Source organism: Odocoileus virginianus, chromosome 7 (genome assembly GCF_023699985.2).
Source record: "Odocoileus virginianus isolate 20LAN1187 ecotype Illinois chromosome 7, Ovbor_1.2, whole genome shotgun sequence".
Classification (NCBI taxonomy): Eukaryota; Metazoa; Chordata; class Mammalia; order Artiodactyla; family Cervidae; genus Odocoileus; species Odocoileus virginianus.
Window position 1 is genome coordinate 69,000,565 of NC_069680.1, and position 24,819 is coordinate 69,025,383.

Sequence of the window (24,819 nt, forward strand, 5' to 3'; positions counted from 1 at the left end):
ACTCCAGTATTCTTGCCTGGGGAATTCCATGAACAGAGGAGCCTGGTGGGCTACAGTCCATGGGGCTGCAAGGAGTCGGACGTGACTGAGCACTGAGCAATCGATAGTGGTGATTACAATGCAAGACCAGGCAGGGGTGGAGGATCTTATTAGCACCCAGATAATCTCTGTTGAGCCCTTGGGGCTCTCAGCACACAACTTGCAGCCACTTCCAGACCCTTTAGTCCATAACCAAGCACCTACACACCTTACCCAGAGCCTCTGGAACCACCCAAAGCCAGTGGCCCTCAGTGAGGGAAGTGGGGAGAGCAGCTTGGACACAGGCTGAGGGCAGGGCAAAGGCTAAGCCCCTTAACAACAGGATGCCCGGAACTTCAAGCGCTGAGTCTATTGGTTTTCATATACAAACACACACACACACACACACACACACACACAATGAACACCCCCCGATCCAAGTACACACTATTTCCCAGGCAGAGTGTCACTTGCCCAGGGCCTCACCATCTCTGACACTCCCCAGGGCCATTCCAGGCCTAGACCCCTCCCTGATGTCCAGGAAGATCCTGGAAACGCACAGAGAAGGATTTTGGTCAGCAGCTGCTTTTTATCAGTGGGGTATCAATCAGTTGAAGGAGATGATTTGGGGGTCTATCAATGCAGAGTGAAGCAGGACTCTCTTCACTTCATGAAGGGTCTACAAGGAAAGGGGAAGTCTGGCTTCCTGGCTCGAGGCCTCCTGCAAAAGTGAGGGGGAGGCAGAAGGCAGCGGTGGTGATGCTGTTTTGTGGGACAGTTGTTTCCCAAACTGACCAAACACACTTGGTCACCTCAAGGTCTCATGAAGATAACAAATTTCCACGACTTTGGTTCACTGGGTGCAGAGCAGAGCTGACATCCTGTGACTTTGTCAAACATTCCAGGCAATTCTGCAGGTCGCTGCTCTAAGCACTGTGGTTGCCAGGACAGGGCAGGCTGGATTTGGGGTCAGTGGCAGCTGGCTCAGCCTGAGGCATTTGTTAGGCTAATGAATGGTTATTTGCCTGTTACTTCTTTAGAGCATGACACTTGCATTTGCCTGGACAAACCACGGGTCTGGGTCTGTAGGCGTCTCCTCTTCACCAGGTTGCCCCACCAGGGCTCCCCTTCCAGGTGGAGCCCTGCACCGAGCTCCTCCTCTCCTCCCAGCACCCCACCAGGCACTGAGGGTTACAAGGACAACATCGATTTTCAAAGTCTGCTTCCTGACATCTCCAGCCTACGCGCCATGATAATAAACAATCCCTTCCTGGTTAACAAGAAAAAAAATCGCTGATTCCTGGGTGGTTCTAAAGCACAGTTCAGTTACATAATAATGAGCAAACAACCTTGACAGCAATGAGCAAACTGTGACCCCTGGTGCCAGCCGCAGAGAAGGGAGGCAGGCTGGTCCTGAGCAGGAAGGGGATTTGAGGAGAGTGAATGCTAGGCCTTCAGCTGGTACCCCAGACCCCTATCCTCTGGTTTGGACATGGCTAAAAGTGAGAACAGCAGAGCTGGAAGATTCCAAGCAAAGACTGCCCTGCAGTTTTTGCAAGGTCTTACTGTGCTAGGATCCAGGATCCAGGCTGGAGCCTGGGCTTGAATGTTGCAAATTTTGGTAGTTATATTCATTCTGGTCCAGGAATGAAACCTGTATCTATAGTTTAACAGGAGAGAATTGACTTACAGACACAATTTAAACTCAGAGTCCCCATCTTAAGAGCAGGGAGTATTTGCTATTCTAACTCACTCAGAATGACTTTCTGTGAACCTAAGAATTGGTGATAAGTTGTTCAGGGCACAATGAGTTTGGAAAAAATTATCAGGTAAAAAAAATGGAAGACAATCCTTGGATCCTGCAGCATTGCCCCTGAGATGGGCCCTGTAGGTCTGAAACTATGTGTGATCATGGATTCATCCAGCTTTAAAAAGGAGAAGCCATTACAGACCAATTTGCAGATAGGGAAACTGAGGTCCAGGGAGCCAGCATGTCATGGTGAAGATGCCTCTTCCATCAGAACAAACAATAAGACTCAAGAGGTTCCTCAGAGTCCTGAAGTCCCAATGGAAATGTGCTGCCTGTGGCCCCTGAGGTCTGTCCTTGGAGCAGCTGACTTAATTAGGTCCCCTGTGCAAGAGATCTCAGTCATCATATGCCCTTTAGAAAAGGAAAACAGCCTGCTTGCAGCCCTTGAGAGAGTGAGAGAGATTATCTGGAAAGTCTTCTTGAATCCATAATTTCCCTCTTGTTCCAGGTCTTGGGAAGCCTGGCTTAACTGCAGTTTCTATCTTTGGACACTCATGAGAATCCATTTTAGATTAACTCCATGTTTTCTTGAGCTGCTCAGCATGGACCCCACTGCTTGCTGATAAGAACTGGAAAGTGAATTTAGGGAGGTGGTTACCCCAATCCTAGACTGAGTGAAGAATGCTGCCAGGGATACAACAATTCAGCAATACGTGAACTGAGAACTTCCACATGTTCAAGCTGGCTTTAGAAAAGGCAGAGGAACCAGAGATCAAATTGCCAACATCCGCTGGATCATAGAAAAAGCAAGAGAGTTCCAGAAAAACATCTATTTCTGCTTTATTAACTATGAACAAGCCTTTGACTGTGTGTCACAATAAACTGTGGAAAATTCATAAAGAGATGGGAATACCAGACCACCTGACCTGTCTCTTGAGAAACCCGTATGAATGTCAGGAAGCAACAGTCAAAACCAGACACGGAACAACAGTCTGGTTCCAAATAGGAGAAGGAGTACGTCAAGGCTATATATTGTCACCCTGCTTATTTAACGTATATGCAGAGAACATCATGAGAAATGCTGGGCTGGAAGAAGCATAAGCTGGAATCAAGATTGCTGGGAGAAATATCAATAAACTCAAATATGCAGATGACACCACCCTTATGGCAGAAAGTGAAGAGGAACTAAAAGAGCCTCTTGATGAAAGTGAAGGAGGAGAGTGAAAAAGTTGGCTTAAAGCTCAACATTCAGAAAACTAAAATTGTGGCATCTGGTCCCATCATTTCATGGCAAATAGATGGGGAAACAGTGGAAACAGTGTCAGACTTTATTTTGGGGGGCTCCAAAATCACTGCAGATGGTGATTGCAGCCATGAAAATAAAAGACGCTTACTGCTTGGAAGGAAAGTTATGACCAACCTGGATAGCATACTAAAAAGCAGAAACATTACTTTGCCAACAAAGATCCGTCTAGTCAAGGCTATGGTTTTTCCAATAGTCATGTATGGATGTGAGAGTTGGATGGTGAAGAAAACTGAGCACTGAAGAATTGATGCTTTTGAACTGTGGTGTTAGAGAAGACTCTTGAGAGTCCCTTGGACCGCAAGAAGATCCAACCAGTCCATCCTAAAGGAGATCAGTCCTGGGTGTTCTTTGAAAGGACTGATGTTGAAGCTGAAACTCCAATACTTATGGCCACCTCATGCAGAGTTGACACACTGGAAAAGACCCTAATGCTGGGAAGGATTGGGGGCAGAAGGAGAAGCAGAGGACAGAGGATGAGATGGCTGGATGGCATCACCGACACGATGGACATGGGTTTGGGTAGACTCCGGGAGCTGGTGATGGACAGGGAGGCCTGGCGTGCTGTGATTTATGGGTTCACAAAGAGTCGGACATGACTGACTGAACTGAACTGAACTGAAAGTGGTCCTTAGCCCATTCACAAAATATTTTCGATCTCATTTTGTGATTGACATACAGTTGAAGCCGGAATTCACTCTCTTCCCCCAGTTTGTTACCTGGGCTCTATATAATCTCAGCTCCACTACTCTGAGATTGCTCAAGAACATCCATGGTCTTGAGCTGTACTGTCACTAAGATGGTGTCAGAACTCTGCTCAGAGGGGAGGTTTTATTTGCTCAGTGGACTGTGCTGCATAACTTCCCCTCCAGGGTATGAAACTCACCTTTACGAAGTTTCCCTCTTGTCTTTACTGATAATAGACCTATTGATCTATAATGGGATGAGGATGTCACGGAAGGAAGGGGATGCTGAATATGGAGGGACCAAGACCAACGATGCTGTAGGGAATGATACAGCCTGCCTGACCATTTGCTTCTATGATGCTGGCATATGCTGCAATATCAAATCAGTCTCCTAAAAGTACGCAAGAAGGAAAGGCTGCCCTTTGTCCTCAGGATCACCCCAGTGGCTATAGGGAGACCACATCCACTTGAGCAGGTGAAGGGATTCCTAGGACTATTCATTGTTACCCATGCCAGATGTTATAGTTTGGCAATGAAAGATTTTCAGGGGTAGCTCATGAATAACTAAAAACAACAGTTATGTTGTAGACAGGGTTGGGCTAGCCATTGGAAGGAAGGAGACTCTGACACCAAGTAGTGGCAACTTGGAAAAATGGGAATTGGATCTCTTGGAGGCTGAGACTAATGCTTGCTTGGACACAGATGTGGTCCTCCACTGATCCATCAGCTGCGCTGCAGTGTCCTCACTAAAAACGGAGAGAGTTTGTTTGCTTTTTCTGTAATTGACTCTGACCCAATGCTGTGCTCTCAGGCAGCACAGATGGTGTCCTTTGCCATGGACTGGACCAGAAACCCTCATGCCCCACTGGTCAGCCTCTTTTCACTTCCTCCTCCCGCAATCCAATACACCCCTTCACTTTCCTCCCAGCCCCAAGAAGGAATGAATCAACACTGGTCGAGGGAAAATAAGCACTGAATTCTCTTCCAAAGCAGCAGAGGGCTCAGCAGGGAATCACTGAGGGAGCAGAGGAACTTGCCTCTTCAGGCTGGAAACTCACAGATGGCCAAGAAGGAAGAAGAACAGGAGATGTCATTCCAGAGCCCGTCTCGTAAGAGGAGCACACAGTCCTCCCCTGAGCCGTGGTTATTGGGTTCATTCTTCTTCCAGTTGCTGTAGCCTAGCCTTCCTCCGGTTACATACATAAACTGCCCTTCGGTCACCTCATCTGTGATGCCCAGGAAGGCTGTGTCTGGGGCCATGTCCTGGATGGCTTTGTTCTCCTCTGCATTCTTGGGTGTGGCCACAGTCGCCCCAAGTGCCGTGCACAGAGCCTTCACGCTGGAAAAAGGCATCTTTTCACCATTGGTCACATACAGCTTCTTCCCAGACTTCTTGCCCAAGGAGAAGGTTTGCACTGAAATCATAAAGGGTAGGTGGAGTTGATTTGGCTTAGAGCCCAGCCCTGGACAGCAGATGAAAAAGCCCTTCTCTGGGAATCTGGGGTTGAGCCCCATTCTTCACCACCTCTGGTGAGATCCTGGTAAGAAGGTGAAGTCAACTCCCTGGCAGCAAGCCAGGGATCTTCTACAATATCCCATCCTTAGGACAAATATCTGGAAAAATTGTCCCCTTACTGGTGAACCTAGGAAAACATGCTAGAGCCCCACTGCCAGGTGTAGGCACCAGGGTGAGAAAGAGGCATGGATACCCATCTGAGACCCATGGGTGCTGAGAAAGGAGCAAAGATCCCAGAGTCAGCAGACCTCCACTCCATCCTCCTCTATCTTCCTAACTGCATGCTGGTGAATTAATTATCCACACTTCTTTGACCTAGTTTTTTCTCACCTGTCAATAAAATGGGTGTAATACCCACACATAGGGCTGGCAAGAGGATTGAATGAAATCGTATTATTAAGAAAATGACAACCAACCTAGCCCTGGTATATAATAAGTGGTCATACATGTAAATTCTTTTCCACCCTTCCCCCAAAACCTAGAGTCCTCTGGAGATAAAAGAATCCAGAACACATTGGCAACAGAAGAAAAGCTTACATTTTTTGACGTGATCCAGTTCTGATTGCAGGTTCCTTATCTGTCCCTCCAAGCTAGCCAGCTTAGCCTCGGCAACTATAAAGCAATAGGGAGAGGATGTTTATTGAGAAGAAGACCTTAAATTGGAGAGCAGGGTATTTTGAAAATACATGTATATATTAGCATAGTAAAAGTATTCCAGAAAAATAAAAAAATAAAAAGAAGCAAAAGGAAAATAAAATGTATTCCTGCCTTCCCAAGTATACTTAGTAACTATTGTAAACTATAACTCTGGAAATAATAATAATAGTAGTAGTAATAGTAATAGTAATACCATAAACTATAGCTCTGGGTCCTTTTCTTCATATATTTCTTAAATATCATAATTATTCATAAGAAAGGCCCAACAAATTATTCTCCTTTTTGAAAAATTTTCCTAATCCTAGTTTAATTTCTTATTGTAGGCAGACTCTTAAATCCATTTGTTATTTTGATAGGCCAGTGGATAAATATTAGTAAGAGGTCATCATTTTGGTTTTGTTGTTACTGAATTTGTTTTACTCTGAACTAAGTTGCTATGACGTCCCCCATTATCCAGGCATCCTATGAGGCCAACACTTTTCACGCCAGTCTTATGACAACAGACATAAAGTAAGAGCAGAGAAGACCCATCTCCATCCTTGCAGCCTGGAACCACGCACTGGACTGCTGCAGCTGAAGAAAGGCCAGGGCACAGGTCCTACAGTGGCCTGCTGAGGGAGCAGCTGGCGGAGCTTGGAGGTCTGTACCCAGGCACCAGTGGGAATCCCCTCAGGCCCCAAGGAACTGAGAGGAACAGAGTGCTGGGTCAGGAAGCAGAGCTGAGCAGCTCCCAGCGGGGCAGCAGGAGATGGGGCACCTCCCACCTGGCCTGGAGTTCCCAGGGCCTGCGCCCCCTCAGCCCCTACTACATGCTGGGGTGAGCTCCTTACCCGAGCTATCTCCACGATCTCCTTTGTGGCCCCTCGGTCCTGGAAGCCCAGGATTCCCTATATTTCCTGGAGGCCCCATTTTCCCTGGAGGGCCCTGTGAGCCTCTGAGCCCTTGCCCTGTTGGAAGATGAAGGAAATATGATGAGGTAGCTGTCGCTCATACTCTTTCTCCAAAAGCTCAATAGTTGATCGACCCCAAGAAACTGCCACTCAACTTGTGAGGACCCAAGGAAGAAAGATCCTCCTGCATCCCGGGGATGGCCTGTCCTAAGGCAGCTCCCTGAGCAGACAAGACACCCCTTCTCTAAGGACAACCATACATCGCCAATTCCAGGGTGGCAATGAGGGACCCTGGAGAGCCAGAGAAGCATCTTTAGAGAGAATGCCCTTCCACAGGCACCCACCATAATGAAAGGTGAGCCTCCTTCTGTCTCTATGTTAGATCCCTCAGATAGGACACTCTCCTGTTGGGGTAAAGGTTTAAGAAGGTGGAGTGGCCTGTCCTCTACCTGGTTCTCCCTTTTCTCCCTTGGGTCCATCTCGCCCATCTCTTCCTGGGGTGCCGTTAGTGACTGGGATGGCACAGGCTACCACTGGACAGGTCTTCTGAGCATCCTCACCCACTTTTGCATTTGAGAAGGTTGCTGTCACCACACACAGGAGGACAGGAAGTGATGAAAACAGGAACATGATCCTTACCTTAGAATGAAGAGAGTTGAGGAAAATAGTTTCATCTTATTTTGTTTAGCCAACATTTGCCACCACCTCTGCAAAGAGGAACTAAAAAGCCTCTTGATGAGGGTGAAAAAGGAGAGTGGGAAAACCTGGCCTAAAACTCAACATTCAAAAAACTAAGATCTGGTCCTATTATTTCATGGCAAACAGAAGGGGGGAAAGTAGAAGCAGTGACCGATTTTATTTCCTTGGACTCCAATATCACTGTGGACGGTGACTGCAACCATAAAATTAAAAGACACTTGCTCCTTAGAAGGAAAGTTATGACAAACCTAGACAGTATATTGAAAAGCAGAGACATCACTTTGCTAAAAAAGTGTCCATATAGTCAAAGCTATGATTTTTCCAGTAGTCATGTATGGATGTGAGAGTTGGACCATGAAGAAGGTTGAGTACCGAAGAATTGATGCTTTCAAACTGCAGTGCTGGAGAAGACTCTTGAGAGTTCCTTGGACTTCAAGGGGATCAAGCCAGTCAATCCTAAATGAAATAAACCCTGAATATTTATTGGAAGGACTGATGCTGAAGTTCCAATTCTTTGGCCATCTGATGCTAAGAACCGACTCATTGGAAAAGACCCTGATGCTGGGAAAGAGTGAAGGCAGGAGGAGAAGAGGGTGACAAAATATGAGATGACTGGATGGTGGCACTCACCCAGTGGACATGAGTGTGAGCAAGTTCTGGGAAATGGTGCAGGAAAGGGAAGTCGGGCATGCTGCAGTCCATGGGGTCACAAAGAGTTGGACACGACTGAGCTACTGAACAACAACTGATGTGCTGGGCCCTGTGCTCAGGGCAGTTGACACAGGGAAATATCACAACTCTTGGCTCTGAGTTACTCCTAAGCTACTAGGAAAACTACTACTAGGATAAGTAAACTGTATTAGAGTTAGATTAGTGCTAACACAAATTTAGATGCAAGAGTAATCTGATAGGGGCCCATTTTCCCTGGGGCTCTTTTGCCCTGTGGGTTCAAGGCTTGGTAGTTTAGACACCCCTAAAACATGGAGCCCATGGGGTCTGCACAGGACACACAAGCCCTGTCCCTTTTAGAACAGGTGATGGCCCAGCAAAGAGAGCTCATTGCTGGCATGAGCTTTGGCTGCTGTCTTAACTCCGTTTCTTGAAGGTCTACATAGCCTAAATTTCCCCCTTCTATCCCCTCCTATGGACCTGAAAGCTAGACTCAAAACTGTTGCAGGTGATCCAAGGTCCCACAAGGCCCATTGCTTGATGGCACCTGTTTCTACAACATCCATTGTCTCATTTCACATAAAAATCTATTTTACACCCCAGTGTCCCAACCACCCTCAGAACCACAGCTGTTTCCCAACAGTCTGTCAATCATCTTGTTTAATAAAGTCTCTATTTTGTGACAGGCACTTGCTGGGACTAGAGACCCAGATTGCCCTGAGGTATGGAACCTTATTGTGACCCTGAGAATGGAGGCTTCTTGGTCATTGATCCCAGCCAACTGAGACATATTTACCTCCTTCCCTTCGTTTGAATTTTCCATGGAGAGGCCATTTGTCCAGCCAGAACCCAGGCTTCTAAAATTTCTGTTCACTCTGGGCCCAGTGGGGTCAGCTCATGTTCCTCCTCCTGGCAGGATTCTCTGCGAGCTTCCCAGATGCCTCTCTGGCTCTGCGACCCATCCAGCCATCAGATCCCCATCCAGTCTTTGCCTGAGCTGGCCCCCTTCCAGGAAGCCTTCAGAGCCCAGCCGCCATGGGCTTCCCCCTCTGCTTATCTCTGGCCTCTAACCCCAGTGTCCCTGGAGCTTCTTCATGACTACTGCATCTGTCCTTGCCTCCCCTGGCCTGTCAGCTCTCTTAAACCTTTCTTTCCTCCAGGACTCAGTAAGACGCAATGAGTTGGAAGGGAAATGTCTTTCTTTTATAGGATTTTGAATTTGGGGATTAAGTGATCTCTCTTTTTGGCTGTACCACACAGCAAGTGGAATCCTAACTCCTGGACCAGAGATGGAACCACTGGTGGGTAACCCCTGGACTGCTGGGGAAGTCCAGGAAGGGAGTTTTCTCGATCAGATCTTCACCTTTCTCCTTTCTTTATCTCCCCCTGATTATGCTAGAGACCAAAGCCAGAGCTAAACATGTTGCTACCCTATACACCCCATTTCCATCCTTCCATTTGGCTGAAAAGACCACCTTTAGTTTGCAGATGGTCAACTGGATCCAGGAAGGGCACAAGGCCCCAGGTCAGAGAGAGACAGAGGCCCTCAGAGAGCCTGATGACCCCACCATAGCCCCTGCCTGGAACTCACCAGGATCAAGTCAAATGGCCAGACTCTTGTCCCAGGCTTCCACTTCTCTCCTCCACGAATGACCTACTAGGGCCTCCTCAGAGCACAGAGGTTGTGGCTGGGAAGCTGGTCCTCCAGCCTGGGCCTTTGGCAGATGCCTCAGCAATGTCAGCCCTGACTAGTCTAGTGAGCAGAGACAGTGGTGGACTGGCCTTCAACCCCAGATTAATGAACAACCATCCTTAGAACTGCCATATCCTGGGCACTTTTCCAGGGCTGCTGGTGGGTTCTCCACCTTAGCACTGGGCAGCTCTCTACTGCAGCACCCCAGACACCTCCTACTGCTCCCTCCCACACATCCATCTCTACTGCTCAGCTATCTGATCATCTAGAATCACAGATTCTCAGATCATGGATCAGAATCACAGAAGGTTGTCCTTTCCCAATAGTTATTTCTGGGAGAGACATGCATACACATCCTACCAAACACATGCTCATGCACACGCACACGTACAGGCAGGCACACACACACACACATACAGGTACACACTGCTGTGTTAGTTGTTCTGGCTAGTTCACCCCTTCATCCATATTTAGTTTACTGTGGTAGGAGGGAAGAGGTTAAAGACCTACAACATGAAGTCACCTCATCCCTTTCTCATTCAGAACATCCCTTATCTGTCCTCGCTGGGTGCATCACAGGCCTAGGTACAAGGAGAGGAAGTATTTGTAAATAACTCAAATTCAGAGTTGAGCATGGGCATTTGTACTAGGTGTTCTAGCCAAGAACACTTCTCTCCATCTTTGCAAAATTACTTGTTGTCATTCAGATTTCAGCTTAAGTGATATCACTGGAGAAAGTCTTATCACAAAATTATAGTTCTCTGTTTTAATTATCTGCTTATAGTCCATCTCTATGTAAAATTTTCTTATTTCTTTGGTTGCCATATGTATTGACCAGCCCACTCCTTTAGAACAAAAAGTTCATCAGAACAGGAATCTTACATCCCCACCTATAAGAGGGCCTGGAACAGAATCACTGCTCAATAAACATTATGAAACAAAAGAATCCTCCAGCATTGTGTCCTCAAAGCAGCTCTCTTGACTTCCCTCCACCTAGAGCTGATATCTGTGCTCTCTTTTCCAGGGCAGGAGCTGCCTTTGATTCACCTCCTTGTCTCCAGGGTGTAACTCAGTGCTGGGCACACAGAGAGGATCCATTGACAGAGTGAGGAGAGAAGCAGAGACCTTGAGCAGGGCAGACACCAGACCAGTCCATGGCTCCTCCGCACCTGGGTTTCCAGGAGCATCCGGTTCTTATTTCCAGAGCCTGATCAAACGGCCTTTTTCAAGTCCCTGATGCAACTTTTAATTCCTGCCTTCCCCCAAACTTACACCCACTCTTTGAAACACTTATTCTAACAACTAAAGCAACTCTAGAGGTTTGCTTTGTCTCAGGGGATGGGGCCACTTCCCGTTGACTCTACTTCGTGATTGGTGATTTGGCTCCTCAAGGGTCATTGGTCCTTGTGTACTCAAGTCACCGTGCCCTGTTCAGCAAGCCTCCCAGATTCCTGTCATCAAGGAGCCTGCCAGTCGCTGAGAGGAACCCACTGTAGAGAACATTGCCGCCTCCCACCAACACACCAGGATTGTGTTTCCTGATGCCATTGACATAACTCTGAAGGGCCCTTAGGTTCAGAGGACAAAGAACACTTAAACCTTACAGCAAATGAGCAGACCTCCCAGAAAGGTGGAAATCTGAAACAGAGATTTACATACAACTAGGACACTATATGTGGGCTTCCCTGGTGGTTCAGATGGTAAAAAATCTGCCTGCAATGCAGGAGACCTGGGTTTGATCCCTGGGTTGGGAAGATCCTCTGGAGAAGGGAATGGCAACCCACTCCAGTATTCTCACCTGGAGAATTCCACAGACAGAGGAGCCTGGCCAGCTTCAGTCCATGGGGTTGTGAGAGTTGGACACAACTATGTGACGAACACTTTCACTTTCAGGACCCTATCTGTGCTACAGATTTAGAGGAAAGGTAGCTATAGAAGGAGGGGAGAGCTTGGAACAGGAGGAGGGAGGGGTGTGCACTGTGAGCAAAGGGACAATAAGAAATACTTGACTCTGGAAGGAATAAAGATCCTCCCTTGAGGATTCCATAAGCCTGTCCTCTCATAGATCTGGCATTTGAATTTATGCTTATTAGTATTATTTTGCTATGATTATTATTATTGAATTTTTCCCTTTATGCCAAGATGAAAAACTGTTTTTCAAGTGTCGCAGTTCATCACAATCTAGTGTACTGTGGGGACATAAAAACAATCAAGGACCTTACCCTTAACCCAGGCACTCAGAATTTTCCCAGATGGAGGTCAGGTCAGTTTGAATCTACCTTGTAAAAACTACCAAACGCAGTGAGAAGTAAGCAGAGTGAAATCTGACTGATACAAGACTCAAAAATAGGCCTCTGAAGACTGTCACCCTGGACAACAGATAAACAGACAGTTTTAAAAAGACAGTATAAGTGGAACTTCACTGTTTGTCCAGTGGCTAAGACTCTGCACTCCCAATGCGGGGGCCCAGGTTCTGTCCCTGATCAGGGAACTAGATCCCACATGCGGCAAGTAAGGATTCACATGCCACAATGAAAGTTGAACATCTCATGTGCCACATCTTAATGTGCCATTAAGACTCAGCACAGCCAAATAAGTAAATAAATTTTAAGATAAAAGTAAAAGTGTAAGTAAGGAATAAATAAGGAATAATAAAGGTATAAGTAAAAATTTAGCAGTGGAATTAATGAGCTAGTAGAAGGAAATAACTATAGAGCTATTAATAAAATTTCAAAAACCTTGTTCTTTGGAGAATCAAATATATTTGGCAGATAGGTCCACAGTGGCTTGAATGATTGCTCCTGTTTTTCCATGCCTTCTTTTCATAGAGATACATAGCCATGCCCTTTGCCATGGTACCTTGTAGCATCTCCCACTAGAGTGTGTGGAGTGAACACCCCAACCCCTTTGGTATTTGACTTGGCTTTGTGACCATGAGCAGATACTCAGGGAACAGCAGCTTTAAATGTGAGAAGAATATGTCCCAAGTAGCCACTAATATCAGGATAATTAAATGATGTGGGGAAAATATGAAGCCCCCAAGGAAGCTTGAAGTAAAAAATAGTTATTAAAATCTAGTCATGCATCAATGGTTAATAGCCCAGTCCCTGGACTCTGACTTCCTGTATTTACAGCCCATTTCTGCCACGAACTAGCTACATGATCTTTGGAAAGTCATTTTAACCTATATGTGCCTCAGTATTCATTTTTAAAGACCCCTGGTCCTGGGAGTGATTTGAAGGTGGGAGGAGAAGGCAACCATAGAGAATGAGATGGTTGGATGGGATCACCAACTCGATGGACATGAGTTTGAGTAAGCTCTGGGAGTTCGTGATAGACAGGGAAGCCTGGCATACTGCAGTTCATGGGGTCACAAAGAGTCGGACACAACTGAGCAAATGAACTGATTCATTTTTAAATTGGGCATAATGATAGCATCTATATATTAGGGTTAATGAGGATTGTATGAGTTAGTACAAGTATAATATATGGCACATAGTAAGTGTTATGCGAATATGAGCCATTAGACCAAGTTGGATATATTCCAGGAATGCAATTCTTCAACATTAAGAAATGTATCCATGTAACTCACTAATTTTATAACAAGTTCAAGAATCTTAATAATCTTATAGATAGGTATAATTTTGAAGACTTGAGGCTCACTCTTTTCCTCAAACTAATACACAGTCTCAAAATTATTTACATATATTTCTCCTAAGAATGCAAACTTTCTGGGGTTGATTTAAAACATAGTCCAAATGATTATTGCCCCTAGCTTTGTCATTAAAATCTGTCTAATTTCTGATTCATCACCACCCTGGCCATAGAGTGGTGGCTTCTTAAAGTGAAAGGTAGGCAGTAACTTTTTCTCTTATTTTTTGCATGTGTGGGTGGTAGAGAGAATGATGGTGCCCAACATGCTTCCAGGATGGAACCAGGTGGCCCCTATCACCCAACAAAGAAAGTTTAACCTGAGATTGAACTTCCCACTTTTCAGGTAAGTAGGGGTTCAGAGCCAGAGTTAACTTGATTTCTAAAAATACAGAAATGTTTCTTGAAACCAAAGCAGTGGAAACTCATGTTAACACATTCATGATTTATTACACTTGAATCATCTCTGTTCAATGAGAAGGCGGGGTAGTTATGAGCACAAGCTTCAGGTCCAGGTAGATAGGTTTGAAACCAGCCTCTGCCAATTGCTTCAAGTTAAAAAAAAAAAATTCAAAACATTTAACTTCTCTAAATTTCAGTGTCCTTGTATAAAAGATTGGGGAAAATAATGCCCATCCCATGACACTGTGTGAAGATTAAATCATATAAGATGTCTTAGAAGTGCATGTCATGGTGCTTGGTATATAGTATGTGCTCAATAAATGGTGGTGTGACAAGTGGCATGAACTCCTCACTGAGTTTTGAAGAGGTGGGGAATGTGTTCATCAGCAGGCAGTTATTTGGGTAATGTCTAAGGTGGGGGTGAGATCTTCCTTAGAGGTGCTGGCTGACACCCAAGACTCAAGGAAGTGGATAATACATGCCAATCACTCGGAATGAGCTGGCCGCCACCATGCTGAAGTATCACCTGGCCCTCTGACTTCATAGCCGAACAAGATGCCTCCCCACAGACCTCAGGTTGATAGATAAACCCAAATGTATCCTTAGCTCCACATGTGTGAAATTTCCCAGAAGTCCACCTATCATTGTGCTTGAGCAGAACTGCTAAATCTTGATGAGGCTGGGCAAGCAGTGAGCTGCAATGACAGAGTAGAGGGGGCCAGGAAGCAGGCACCCTGTGTGGTGCTTTGGAGGGAACATTCACCCCAGGACCTTCCTGTTGCCATCTGTAAATAAAGGAACTGGACAAGAAGAAGAGGAAAGAAACCTCTGTCCCTTGCAGAAGGGCAAAGTTAGAGTGGCTGCCAGGAGTGCAATGCTGAGAAGGGCTTCCAGGGGAGTCAGACTGATTAGTGATCATTGGGGAGGAGTCAGGATCCACCCAGGAGTGGAATGCTCAAGAGTGCCTTCAATTCTGATAGCCACAAAGGAGTTATAGCACCTGATCCGTAGACCAGGTGGATCCCCAGGATGGAGGCTGGAAGGAAAGATAGGACTCTGTCCATCCTGTGGCTTTGGTGCCTGCTCAGAACTCACAGATGGCCAGTCGGTACTGCAGGCAGTTCTTGTCATTCCACTGACCATCTGTGTATATCTCTACACACTTCTCTTTACCCCGGCCCCTAGGCTCCCCTGAGTACCAATTGGTATAATTCACAGGGGCTCCATCCAGGTAATAGAAGTCTCCAGCGGTGGGGCCTTCGACCAGGCCCAGGTAAGCATAAGTGTTGTGCTTCTTCACGATGCTGGTAATGGCTTCATTCTCCTCTGGACTCCTCGGGGTAGCAATCTGTCCACCTGCTCTGGCACATAACTCTTTAATGGCATCAAAATTGACTGACTGCCCATTGGTAGAGAAGACCTTCTCTCCCACTGCCAGCATGGACCCCTGCAAACTGAGGACTGACAGCAGAAGAACCCAGGTCAGGCCACTGACATCTTTGCTTCCTTCCCTTCAGGCTCTCCACCTTTGTGTTCTCCCCAATCTCCTTATCTTTGCCTGTCTCTGTCATCCCCCCCTCTTCCAATTCCAGTCTTTCTGGATTCTCCACTATGCTCTCATGATTCTATTTATTCATTCACCCATTTAGCAATTACTTATTATTATGTGTCATAAACTGTGCAATTTCCTGGGATTCAAAGAAAGCAATATTGCTAGGGACCTTGCTTCCCCAGGACATAGGGAGCTAATTCGTGCCTACTTCTCTCACCTCTGGCCATTTAAGAACATCTAAAACATGACTTCCACATCTACACTTGTTCATCAAGTCTCTAGATTCTGGAGCCTGGTTCTAAGGATGAGGAGAACTAATGGGAGACCTCCTACCATATAAAGCCCCAAGGGGGATCCCTTACCACCCTGTGACTGCAGAACTTGATGTCTGATCTCATGGAGTGTACCCTGGAGCTCTTCATCTAGATACGCTGGAAAGCCTGTAGAGAGATCCACAGCAAGATGAGAGGATCAACAGGTCAACAACAACCCCACTTGCTGCCAAGCAGATTTGAGATCAACTGCGAGCCCGGAATTCTGCCCGTCACTTGTCTAGAGCCACTGCCCAGGCCCCAGGTCATAAGGGTCCACAAGGCCAGAGTGTGTTTCCATATTCCCTACACACTTGTCCCTTAGTGCAGCCTTGCACCTGCTTGCCCCTTCCCTGCTCTTCTTCCCTTCCATGTCATTTCATGGATCTGTCTGTCCATGTCTGTGGAGTTTTCCAGTTCCTGGGCAGGGCCCCTTTCCCACCCTCCATTAAGAGCAAATGTGGTTCTTTCTGTACTCTGATGAACCCTGATTACTGCTATAAGGAATAGTAAGGAACCTAGAACTCCAGAGGTCCCCTGGGCAAGCAGGGTCCCCAATTTCATCATCGGTCAGCTCCTTGGTCCATGTGATCCCATATACCTCAGCCCTAGGAAGTGTCTCCCCTCCTCCCATCACCATTCTTTTTCCCACACCTGATGTCCTGTATCTCCCTGTCAGCAGTTGTAATGCACAGAAAACTTTCAATTTCCACAAGACTCTGCACTTATGACCCACACCACAGGCACCTCTGGGATGGATGCCCTTTGGGAACTTGCACAATTTTGTCTGACCCCCATCATTCCTCATGTAACTGAACACATGGGCACAGTGTCCAGTCACCTCTGCCTGTTGGCCCCATCCAGCTCACCTGGAGGACCTCTCTCACCAGGCTCTCCCTTTTCTCCACGCTCTCCAGTGAGGCCAGGGGATCCAGTCATCCCATCACGCCCAGGGAGGCCTGGCATTCCTCCAGGGGGGCCCATGGGGCCTGCAGAGAGAGGGAGAGGAGGATGTATGGTATCTGTCACCCACAATGAGTAGGGGCTGATGTGACTGGACCTCCATTTCAGCCAGGCTGACTTGCCTATCCCTCCACGGGCACCGTGAGGATAGACCATCCAGGGCTGTTCCAGTCTAAAGGTCCCAGGAAATACCCACCAACCAGCTGACCCTTGGACCCAGCCCGGACCCTTGGACTCAGCTGGGCAGGTGGTCCCCTTGAAATCAGGTCACTGTCCCCCAGCTCCCACTCAGTACCTGGAGGCCCAGGGTCTCCTTTGATACCATCTCTCCCATCTCTTCCTGGCAGGCCATGGGATCCGGGAGTGCCAGGAATGCCAGGACTTCCAAGACAAGCTTCCTTCATGTCACACTCGAGGCCAGAAGCCACCATCCAGAGGAGGGTAAGGGTCAAAGAGCACAGCAGCATGGCGCCTGCTCCAGCAGCTCCTCCTGCAGAAGAGAAGGGCCATGGACCCTCTGAAGCATTAATGAGGGTCTCCTCTTGCTCTGCTTTGTCAAGATTCAGCACATGCTGGGGCCTGAGGGCTGGGTTGGTACAGACAGGAACTCTGGAAAGACCCAAATTTTTCTTGGAAACTGCCAGCATCATTTGGTACCCAACACGGTCTCATGCCCCATCCCCCTGGCTGAAGGTGGTATGGTACCTGGTTAGGTGAGGGGTTGTAAAGAGCTCTGGAGAGTCAGAGGACCTGGATTCTAATAGAGTCTCTGCTCCTCGCTGTGTGACCACAGGGAAGTCACTTTACCTCTCTTGGCTTCCCCTAACACGTCTGCCCTGGAGGCGATCCTGGCCTGGACCTCCCAGGCTGCTGGGAGGAAGGAAGTGGTCACTCACTCACTCATTCTCTCTGTCCCTCATACTCTCAGGTGCCCTCCTTTTGAGTTGAGGGATCACGATCCTGAGGATGAGGAGAAATGACCAGGGCCCACGGCTTGGCCATTCCCAGTTGGTCAATGATGGGGAGTCCCCTCCTCCCTGCTCTGGTGTCCCTTTCTCCTTGGCAGGCTGTTTCTCCCCTGACCCCACCCTGCAGGCCCTGTTGAGTCCTTGGGGAGAAGGGACCTGGCCTAGGAGCACAGTGAAGAATGAGGATATCTGCAAGCCTATCATCCTGCGCCCATAGTTAGGACTCTGTGGAATAGCTCCTAGTAGTATAGGGGAGGACCCTCCTTCCCACCTGACCTGTAGTGAAGCCTGTGCCTGGTGGGCTGGTTCACCCTGGGGAAGACCCAGAGGATGGGGCTAAACTCACCTGCAAGAACACAGCCCGTGCTCCCTGCCTCCAGAGCAGGGTGGCCAGGTGGATGGTGCCATTTATACAGATGTAGGCCACCAGGCATCCTCTCCACCCTGTAGAGGCTCCTGTCACAAGGGCCTCTACACCAGAAGGGCCAGGCAGGAAGCTGCCATCTTGTTTACTCAGTAACATTTCCTCACAGGCACTCAGGCTGGAGAGGCACTTAGAAAACCTGCTAACGAGAAACTCCAGGTCGATAAGAAGGGAAATTTCCCATGGGCCAGAGGTCACCCACTCTCCCTCCATCCATCCAGTTTCCCACACAGTGAAGGACGAGAGCACTTACAAGGAGGCCTGTGGCAAAGGAAGTCTTCCTCCTCCTGGGTCTCAGCCCCCTGGACCTGGCTAGTGACATGTTCACACTCCTGGGATCACTACCCCCACAAAATCCACCAGTAGGAGAGAACATACCAGGGCTGGACTCTTTACCCAGGGGAGCAGAGAGACAGATCAGTGGTGTAAAGGGCTGTCTGCTGGGGCCTTTCCAGTTCCAGAGCCTCTTTGGTTCTTAGAAGTATTCCTGTGGCTCTAAACCACGCAGAGGTCATGTCTCAAGCCAAGGGATCATCAGATTGAGCTGGAACAAGCTGTCTGTCAAGGGGCATGGCTCACTACTGAGCCTCCCAACTCCTGCCTCTGGGGTCTGTGGCTGAGTTGATGGATACGTGGTTCACTGGCACAGGTGAACCCTTGGTAGGGTCCCCATTCCTTTGCCTTGGCCGGCTCAGTGGTAGGGAGGCAGGGCAGGAAGCCATGGTTTCTGTCTTGACCATGGTGATGTCTAATGACCCACAGTGGCGATATCTTTCAGTAGTAGAACGAGTTGTGAGGACAATGGAAGAGATTCTCTCTTTAAGTCACTTAATTAGGAGGGAATCTCTAACGTAGGATGGTAACAATTGAGAACCAAGACCATACTTACCTGTGAGTGGTCTGAAAATCTTGAGATCCGCAGGGAGAGTGGAGCTTAGCTAATGGAACTCCTCTCCTGGGAGCAGGAGGCCTGTCAGAGCTGATCTGGAGCTCTGAGTGCTTCCAGCTGCCCTGCTGCCACCTGTCACATGCCTGTGACTCTGTCAGGCATGGGATGGGGAGCCAGGGCCAGCACTGGGCTGGGGCAAGCGGGGAGCAGTTCCAGCTTAAGGACCTCAACTTGGCTTGGAGGGAGTGTGGTTCTCGGAGTGAAGGAACAAGAACAGCATGGCTCTTCTTGGGCAGATTTTGAAGGGCCCTGGGGAAGGCAGCCTGGAGGTCAGAGCCATGTGGTTGGTGGGGGAGAGTGTGGACTTAGGAGTCAGAAATACTCAAGTTGTGATTTGGAACTGCCACTCATTATCCGTGTGGTTTTGATCAGGTTATATAACTTCTTGAGCCTTTTTAAATTTTGAATCAAAATTAAATTTCCTATCAAGCCTATAGGAAAAATGCAGGGGCAGTACAAATTTTTTTCTGAAACTATGATATTCCATCACCCTAGTACCTTAATTTATATTTTATACAAAGATATTTTTCTACATAGCCATCAAAATGAAGAAATTAGCACTGGTTCAGATATTATTTTCATTAAACAGTGACAGACTATCATGGGGTATTTTATTTAATCATTTAGGTCATCTGTTTAACAAGTTACTCATATATCTTAATGCCAATATATAAAAGTGTGTCATAAAAATTCTAATAAAATCACGAATTAATCATTTACCTGGCCTTACCTCTTTCTTCATCTCTTGTTCCATCAATTCTCCCTTCTGCAGCTTCTCAGAGGATAATGCTTCAAGTTCACAGAACTGAGTGCTGCTTTCCGTGTCTTTGATCATGATTCTTCTCTTGTCTGGAGTGTTCTGACTGCATTTTCTGCCACAAAAAAAGTAGATATCATACAAAATTTGTCTCTGACTTATCTCACTTGGCTTCCCTGGTGATTCAGATGGTAAAGAGTCTGCCTGCAGAACAGGAGATCTGGGTGCAATCCCTGGGTCAGGAAGATTCCCTGGAGAAGGAAATGGCAACCCACTCCAGTATTCTTGCCTGGAGAATCCCATGGACAGAGGAGCCTGGAAGGCTACAGTCCTTGGGGTCGCAAAGAGTTGGGCACAACTGAGCGACTAATACTTACCTCACTTAGCATAATGTCCTCAAGGTCTATCCATGTTGTTGCAAATGGCAGAATTCCCTTTTTCTCATGGCTGAATAATATTTCATGGTAAGTATACACCACATATTTATCCATTCATGTATCAATGGACATTTAGGTTATTTCATACTTGGCTATTGTGAGTAATGCTGCAATGAATACGAGAATACAGACATCTGTTGATAACTTGCTTTCATTTCCTTTGAATATATACTCAGATATATACTTTGAATATATACTGAGATGGTTGTAGTTCTATTTTAAAAATTTTGAGGAACTACCATACTGTTTCCCATAGTAACTAGACCTGTTTACCAGTTTACAATACCACCAACAGTGCACAAAGGAACAAATAATCTTTTTAGTGTAAGTATGCAATATTACTCATTGGTTATCTGAAGTTCAAATGTAGTTGGGCATCTTATATTTTATCTGGCAACCCTACCTGCAGGGACCTGGTCCTGCAGAGGTTGAACAGAGATCTCCTTTGGCTTTGGTGTCACCTCATGGGTCTATTTGGGACCCATGGTGGTCAAAGTGAATCATCTTGGGCTCTGACCTCTATGTGGCTGGTGAGCAGGAGAGTCTGTGGGTACAAATGAGGCTGCTATTTAAAACAAACTCCAGGACTTCCCCAGTGGACCAGTGGTTAAGACCCCATGCTTACAATGCAGGGAGCATGGGTTTGATCCCTGGTCAGGGAACTAAGATCCCACATGCTGTGCAGTGTGGCCAAAAAATAAAAGATAAAACAACCCCTAGTTCTCCTGAAGTGGCAGGGGATACCCAGAAGCCACGGGTGAGAATGCTCAGGGCTTGTTTCATGCCCTGCCGCCACCTGGACAAGAGTGACTCTCCTGAGGGAGTTCCCGTAGCGACATCGGGAGGGCGGGCAGGGAAGTAAGATACGGTAGGATAGAGAAAAGGAAAGGACCGAGTGTGGCCAGAGTGCCTGACCTATCTCGTGGGGGATGAGTGTCCATCAAAGCAGAGATATTGACCATGTGCAGAGGTTTCTCACCGAATCGAAGTGTCCCTTTCTCTGGGGCAGTGGACTTTAGACACCTTGCAAAGCACACATGCTCAGCCCAGAGAGGAGGCAGCAGTCAGGGCTCAGGCTCTGGTGCTTATTTACATGTGACTCCTGCTGGAGGCAAAGCTGAACACAGCCTACAGGGTAGGACAGGTGGACGGAGGGACTAGCAGCAAGCAGGCTGGGGTTCACCTCCCCGGGAAGGACGCAGGATGGGCTGCCCCTGGATCCCAGCCTCAGGGAGTTAGAGAGACTGTCTGCCACCTATTCTGTGACAGGGAGAGGACTTTCAACTGCCTGCAAGCTTCTTCACAGACAGCGCTTTAGTTTATCCCAGGATCAAGGAGGCCCTGGTCATCAGAATCAAACATGCACATTAGCCTGTGCTCTAAATGGTTACAGTGGTTCCGGGAGGAATCCCAAACTCAGGACAACATGGAGCTCTCTTTTCCCCCTGATTCGCGGAACCACCATCTTCTGATCTGGCTGATTCCAGCCTCATGTCTGTATTGGAGTCGAAGGGACTTTTCCCATCATGTATCTCCCCATGCCTCCCCCACATTCATTATGTTCATTTATCACATTCATCCAGGCACCCACTGTCCCTCAGAGAACCTCGGAGCCCACATCCTGATACACAAGTGAACCTCCTGTGTCAGCCTTGGCCTCCACCTGGGAGCCTGGCCCCAGAACACCATGGAGTCAGCAGTGTGAGTCTGTGAGTCTGCACAGAGCTCTCTAAAGAGGCTTGTTCTTTTGGGTCCTTCCACATGGTCTACTCTCCCACATGCAGTGCCCTTCTGTGAGCCCTCCTGTATTTAATTAACCTAAGATTATGGCAAGAATATCTCAGTACATTTCATCCCAGACTTTAGAAAACATTTCAGAAGAGCCCAAAGCCTCTGGGCACGAAGGTCCTGCAATGCTTGTCCCAGTGACCCAGGATGTGGGAACAATGTCTCCTCAGGCCAAGATGTGGGCCTAAGATTGGCTATGGTCTGGGTTTCATTTTCTAGAAGACTTGAATGTTCAAGAGGGGACATTCTCTGGGGCTTTCAACTTAAAGTAGCCCAAGAGTGGGGCTGAGAAGGAGGTCTCAGCACCTCCTACCCTGCTCTCTCACAACATCCGGGCAGGCAGTCAGACCACAGGCTACCCCACCTCACTGAGCTGAAGAGATGATGAGACAACCATTCAGGTAGTGGTCCTGGCAGGGGGACTGATGTGGGGAAAATCTGATCCTCAGTGGAGTGTCCCACATCTGTAGGGAGCAGGGACCAGCCCCTTACATACTAGCCCAGTGTCCACCCTCTGAGGGGCAAGCAGGGCTTCCCTGGCCTCTACATCACTCCTAAATCTACAATCTTCTGAAACTGCCCTCTGCTTTGTTGCTGCTGCCTCCGATCCCTCCATCCCACATACCGGAGGATCTGCTGGGTTGTTATTCACTGCCCCAGGAGAAGCTGACCAGGAACAAGTAAAGACTCCAGATTCCAATCAGTATATATCTGAAACAGCTTCAACCAAACACATTTTGGAGATGGTGTTAATAAGAAAATTATGACTACAAGCACAAATGTAAAAAACTGAATTTGTGCTTCATATATGACCTGAGCCAGAGGAACTCAGCCTGCTGCAAATCGAGCACAGCCCCATCCTCTGACAGAGCTGGGGCTCCCCTAAGCTACATGAAAGTGAAAGTGTTTCTATTAGTCACTCAGTTATGTCGGACTCTTTTGCGACCCCATGGACTGTAGCCCGTCTGTCTCCTCTGTCCATGGGATTCTCCAGGCAAGAATACTGGCATGGATAGAGTGGATAGCTACATGGCTATACCCCAACTCAAGACCAGAGGGCACACACTGGCCATGGCCCCCATACTGCCCAAGGCCAGGAGCCAGGTCTGCAGAGACATTCAGAGAGGCAGGGCCTTCAGGAATTCAACTACAGCAGGCCCCCGAAGGGCCACTGGCCACCAGCCACGTCTGCTTCCATAAAAGAGCCTTGTCTCGGCAGCCCAGCTGTCCTGTCCTGGGGCTGTGCCCTCTGCCATGGCTCTGTCTGCCCACAGCTCTACAGACATCCATAGGACACACAAAGATTCTGCATGAGATGCTAACTGGTCCAAAGACCAACAGGGAGGAGGAGAAAGAGCCTCCGCCCAAGAAGTGCGTAAGAGTAGGCTGAGGATAAGTGTCCAGGATAAACATGAACCAGGGAAGGGAACAGTGAACTAATTAGTGTCCCACAAGGATGCAAGCCACACCATGGATGTAGAAGAAACTGAATGACCAGCAGAGTGTTGTTCCACAGTCCCAGAGAATTGAGGAGAGTTGGCTGGATTGGGAGATACATATGAGAGGAATAGAGGGGCCCAAGGAGGGAAGGCAAAGAAGGCAATGGCAACCCACTCCAGAACTCTTGCCTGGAAAATCCCATGGACGGAGGAGCCTGGTAGGCTGCAGTCCATGGGGTCGCTAAGAGTCGGACACGACTGAGTGACTTCACTTTCACTTTTCACTTTCATGCATTGGAGAAGGAAATGGCAACCCACTCCAGTGTTCTTGCCTGGAGAATCCCAGGGGCGGCAGAGTCTGGTGGGCTGCTGTCTATGGGGTCACACAGAGTCGGGCATGACTGAAGCGATTTAGCAGCAGCAGCAAGGAGGAAAGGAGACCGAGGTTGGTGCATGAAATGAAAGGTCAGGGGGTGGCAGGACACAGTGCCACAAACTCTCCTGCGTGTGCCCGAGTCTTACAACCCTGGGGAGCTCCTGACTCAGGCAGCCCCCTGGTTCCCAGCTGTGCCCCTGAGGCCTGGCTTGCTGCAGGGTGGGGGATGACGGCGCCTGGGGCAGGGCCTTCAATGTCCTTGATCAGGCATTCCCTTTGCCTTCTAAGGTCCACTGAAGAGCAGACACGAAAGTTGGATGGCTTGTGTGTGCCATATGGTTTTCTGAGGAACCTAAGCGTCAGTCTCTCATGTGCATAATCCCTCCCCCTGGGGAAAAGGGTTTGCTCTAGAGATGGAATGTTAAGAAAAGGGTTCTGACTTCTCAGGACCTGTGAATGGTTTCTGTACCTACAGAGACCGGAGGTGATCCCTGAGCCTTAAGGCTCATCATCTTGTGAGTAGAACTCACAAGAGGGAGCCCACGGCTCAGTCGATGCTCAGTCATGTCTGACTGTCTGCGACCCCATGGACTGCAGCATGCCAGGCTTCCCTGTCCATCATCAACTCCCAGAGCTTACTACAACTCATGTCCATTGAGTCAGTGATGCCATCCAACCATCTCATCCTCTGTGGTCCCCTTCTCCTCCCACCTTCAATCTTTTCCAGCATCAGGGTCTTTTCTAATGAGTCAGTTCTTCCCACCAGGTGGCCAAGGTATTGGAGTTTCAGCTTCAGCATCAGTCCTTCCAATGAATATTCAGGACTGATCTCCTTTAGGATGGACTGGTTGGACCTCCTTGCTGTTCAAGGTACTCTCAAGAGTCTTCTCTAACACCATAGTTCAAAAGCATCAATTCTTC

General features: G+C 47.9%; 2 protein-coding genes across 3 annotated transcripts; both read right to left on the reverse strand.

The window, feature by feature from the left end:
• Window positions 1-4,712: 4,712 nt before the first annotated feature.
• Window positions 4,713-9,947, reverse strand: LOC110152752 (mannose-binding protein A-like). The gene is made up of 5 exons (XM_020916534.2): window positions 9,780-9,947; window positions 7,270-7,459; window positions 6,761-6,877; window positions 5,811-5,885; window positions 4,713-5,172 (listed from the first exon to the last, which is right to left on the reverse strand). The coding sequence occupies exons 2-5, from the start codon at window positions 7,448-7,450 to the stop codon at window positions 4,799-4,801; spliced, it is 747 nt and encodes a 248-aa protein (XP_020772193.2). The 5' UTR covers window positions 7,451-7,459; window positions 9,780-9,947; the 3' UTR covers window positions 4,713-4,798.
• Window positions 9,948-13,962: 4,015 nt separating this feature from the next.
• Window positions 13,963-18,183, reverse strand: LOC110152751 (pulmonary surfactant-associated protein A). Of its 2 annotated transcripts, none has more exons than XM_020916532.2 (5): window positions 18,075-18,183; window positions 17,056-17,250; window positions 16,667-16,786; window positions 15,849-15,926; window positions 13,963-15,395 (listed from the first exon to the last, which is right to left on the reverse strand). In XM_020916532.2, the coding sequence occupies exons 1-5, from the start codon at window positions 18,160-18,162 to the stop codon at window positions 15,019-15,021; spliced, it is 858 nt and encodes a 285-aa protein (XP_020772191.2). In that variant the 5' UTR covers window positions 18,163-18,183; the 3' UTR covers window positions 13,963-15,018. The 2 variants fall into 2 exon arrangements, with proteins under 2 accessions (XP_020772191.2, XP_020772192.2); XM_020916533.2 differs by lacking the exon at window positions 18,075-18,183 and adding an exon at window positions 17,466-17,621.
• Window positions 18,184-24,819: the final 6,636 nt, after the last annotated feature.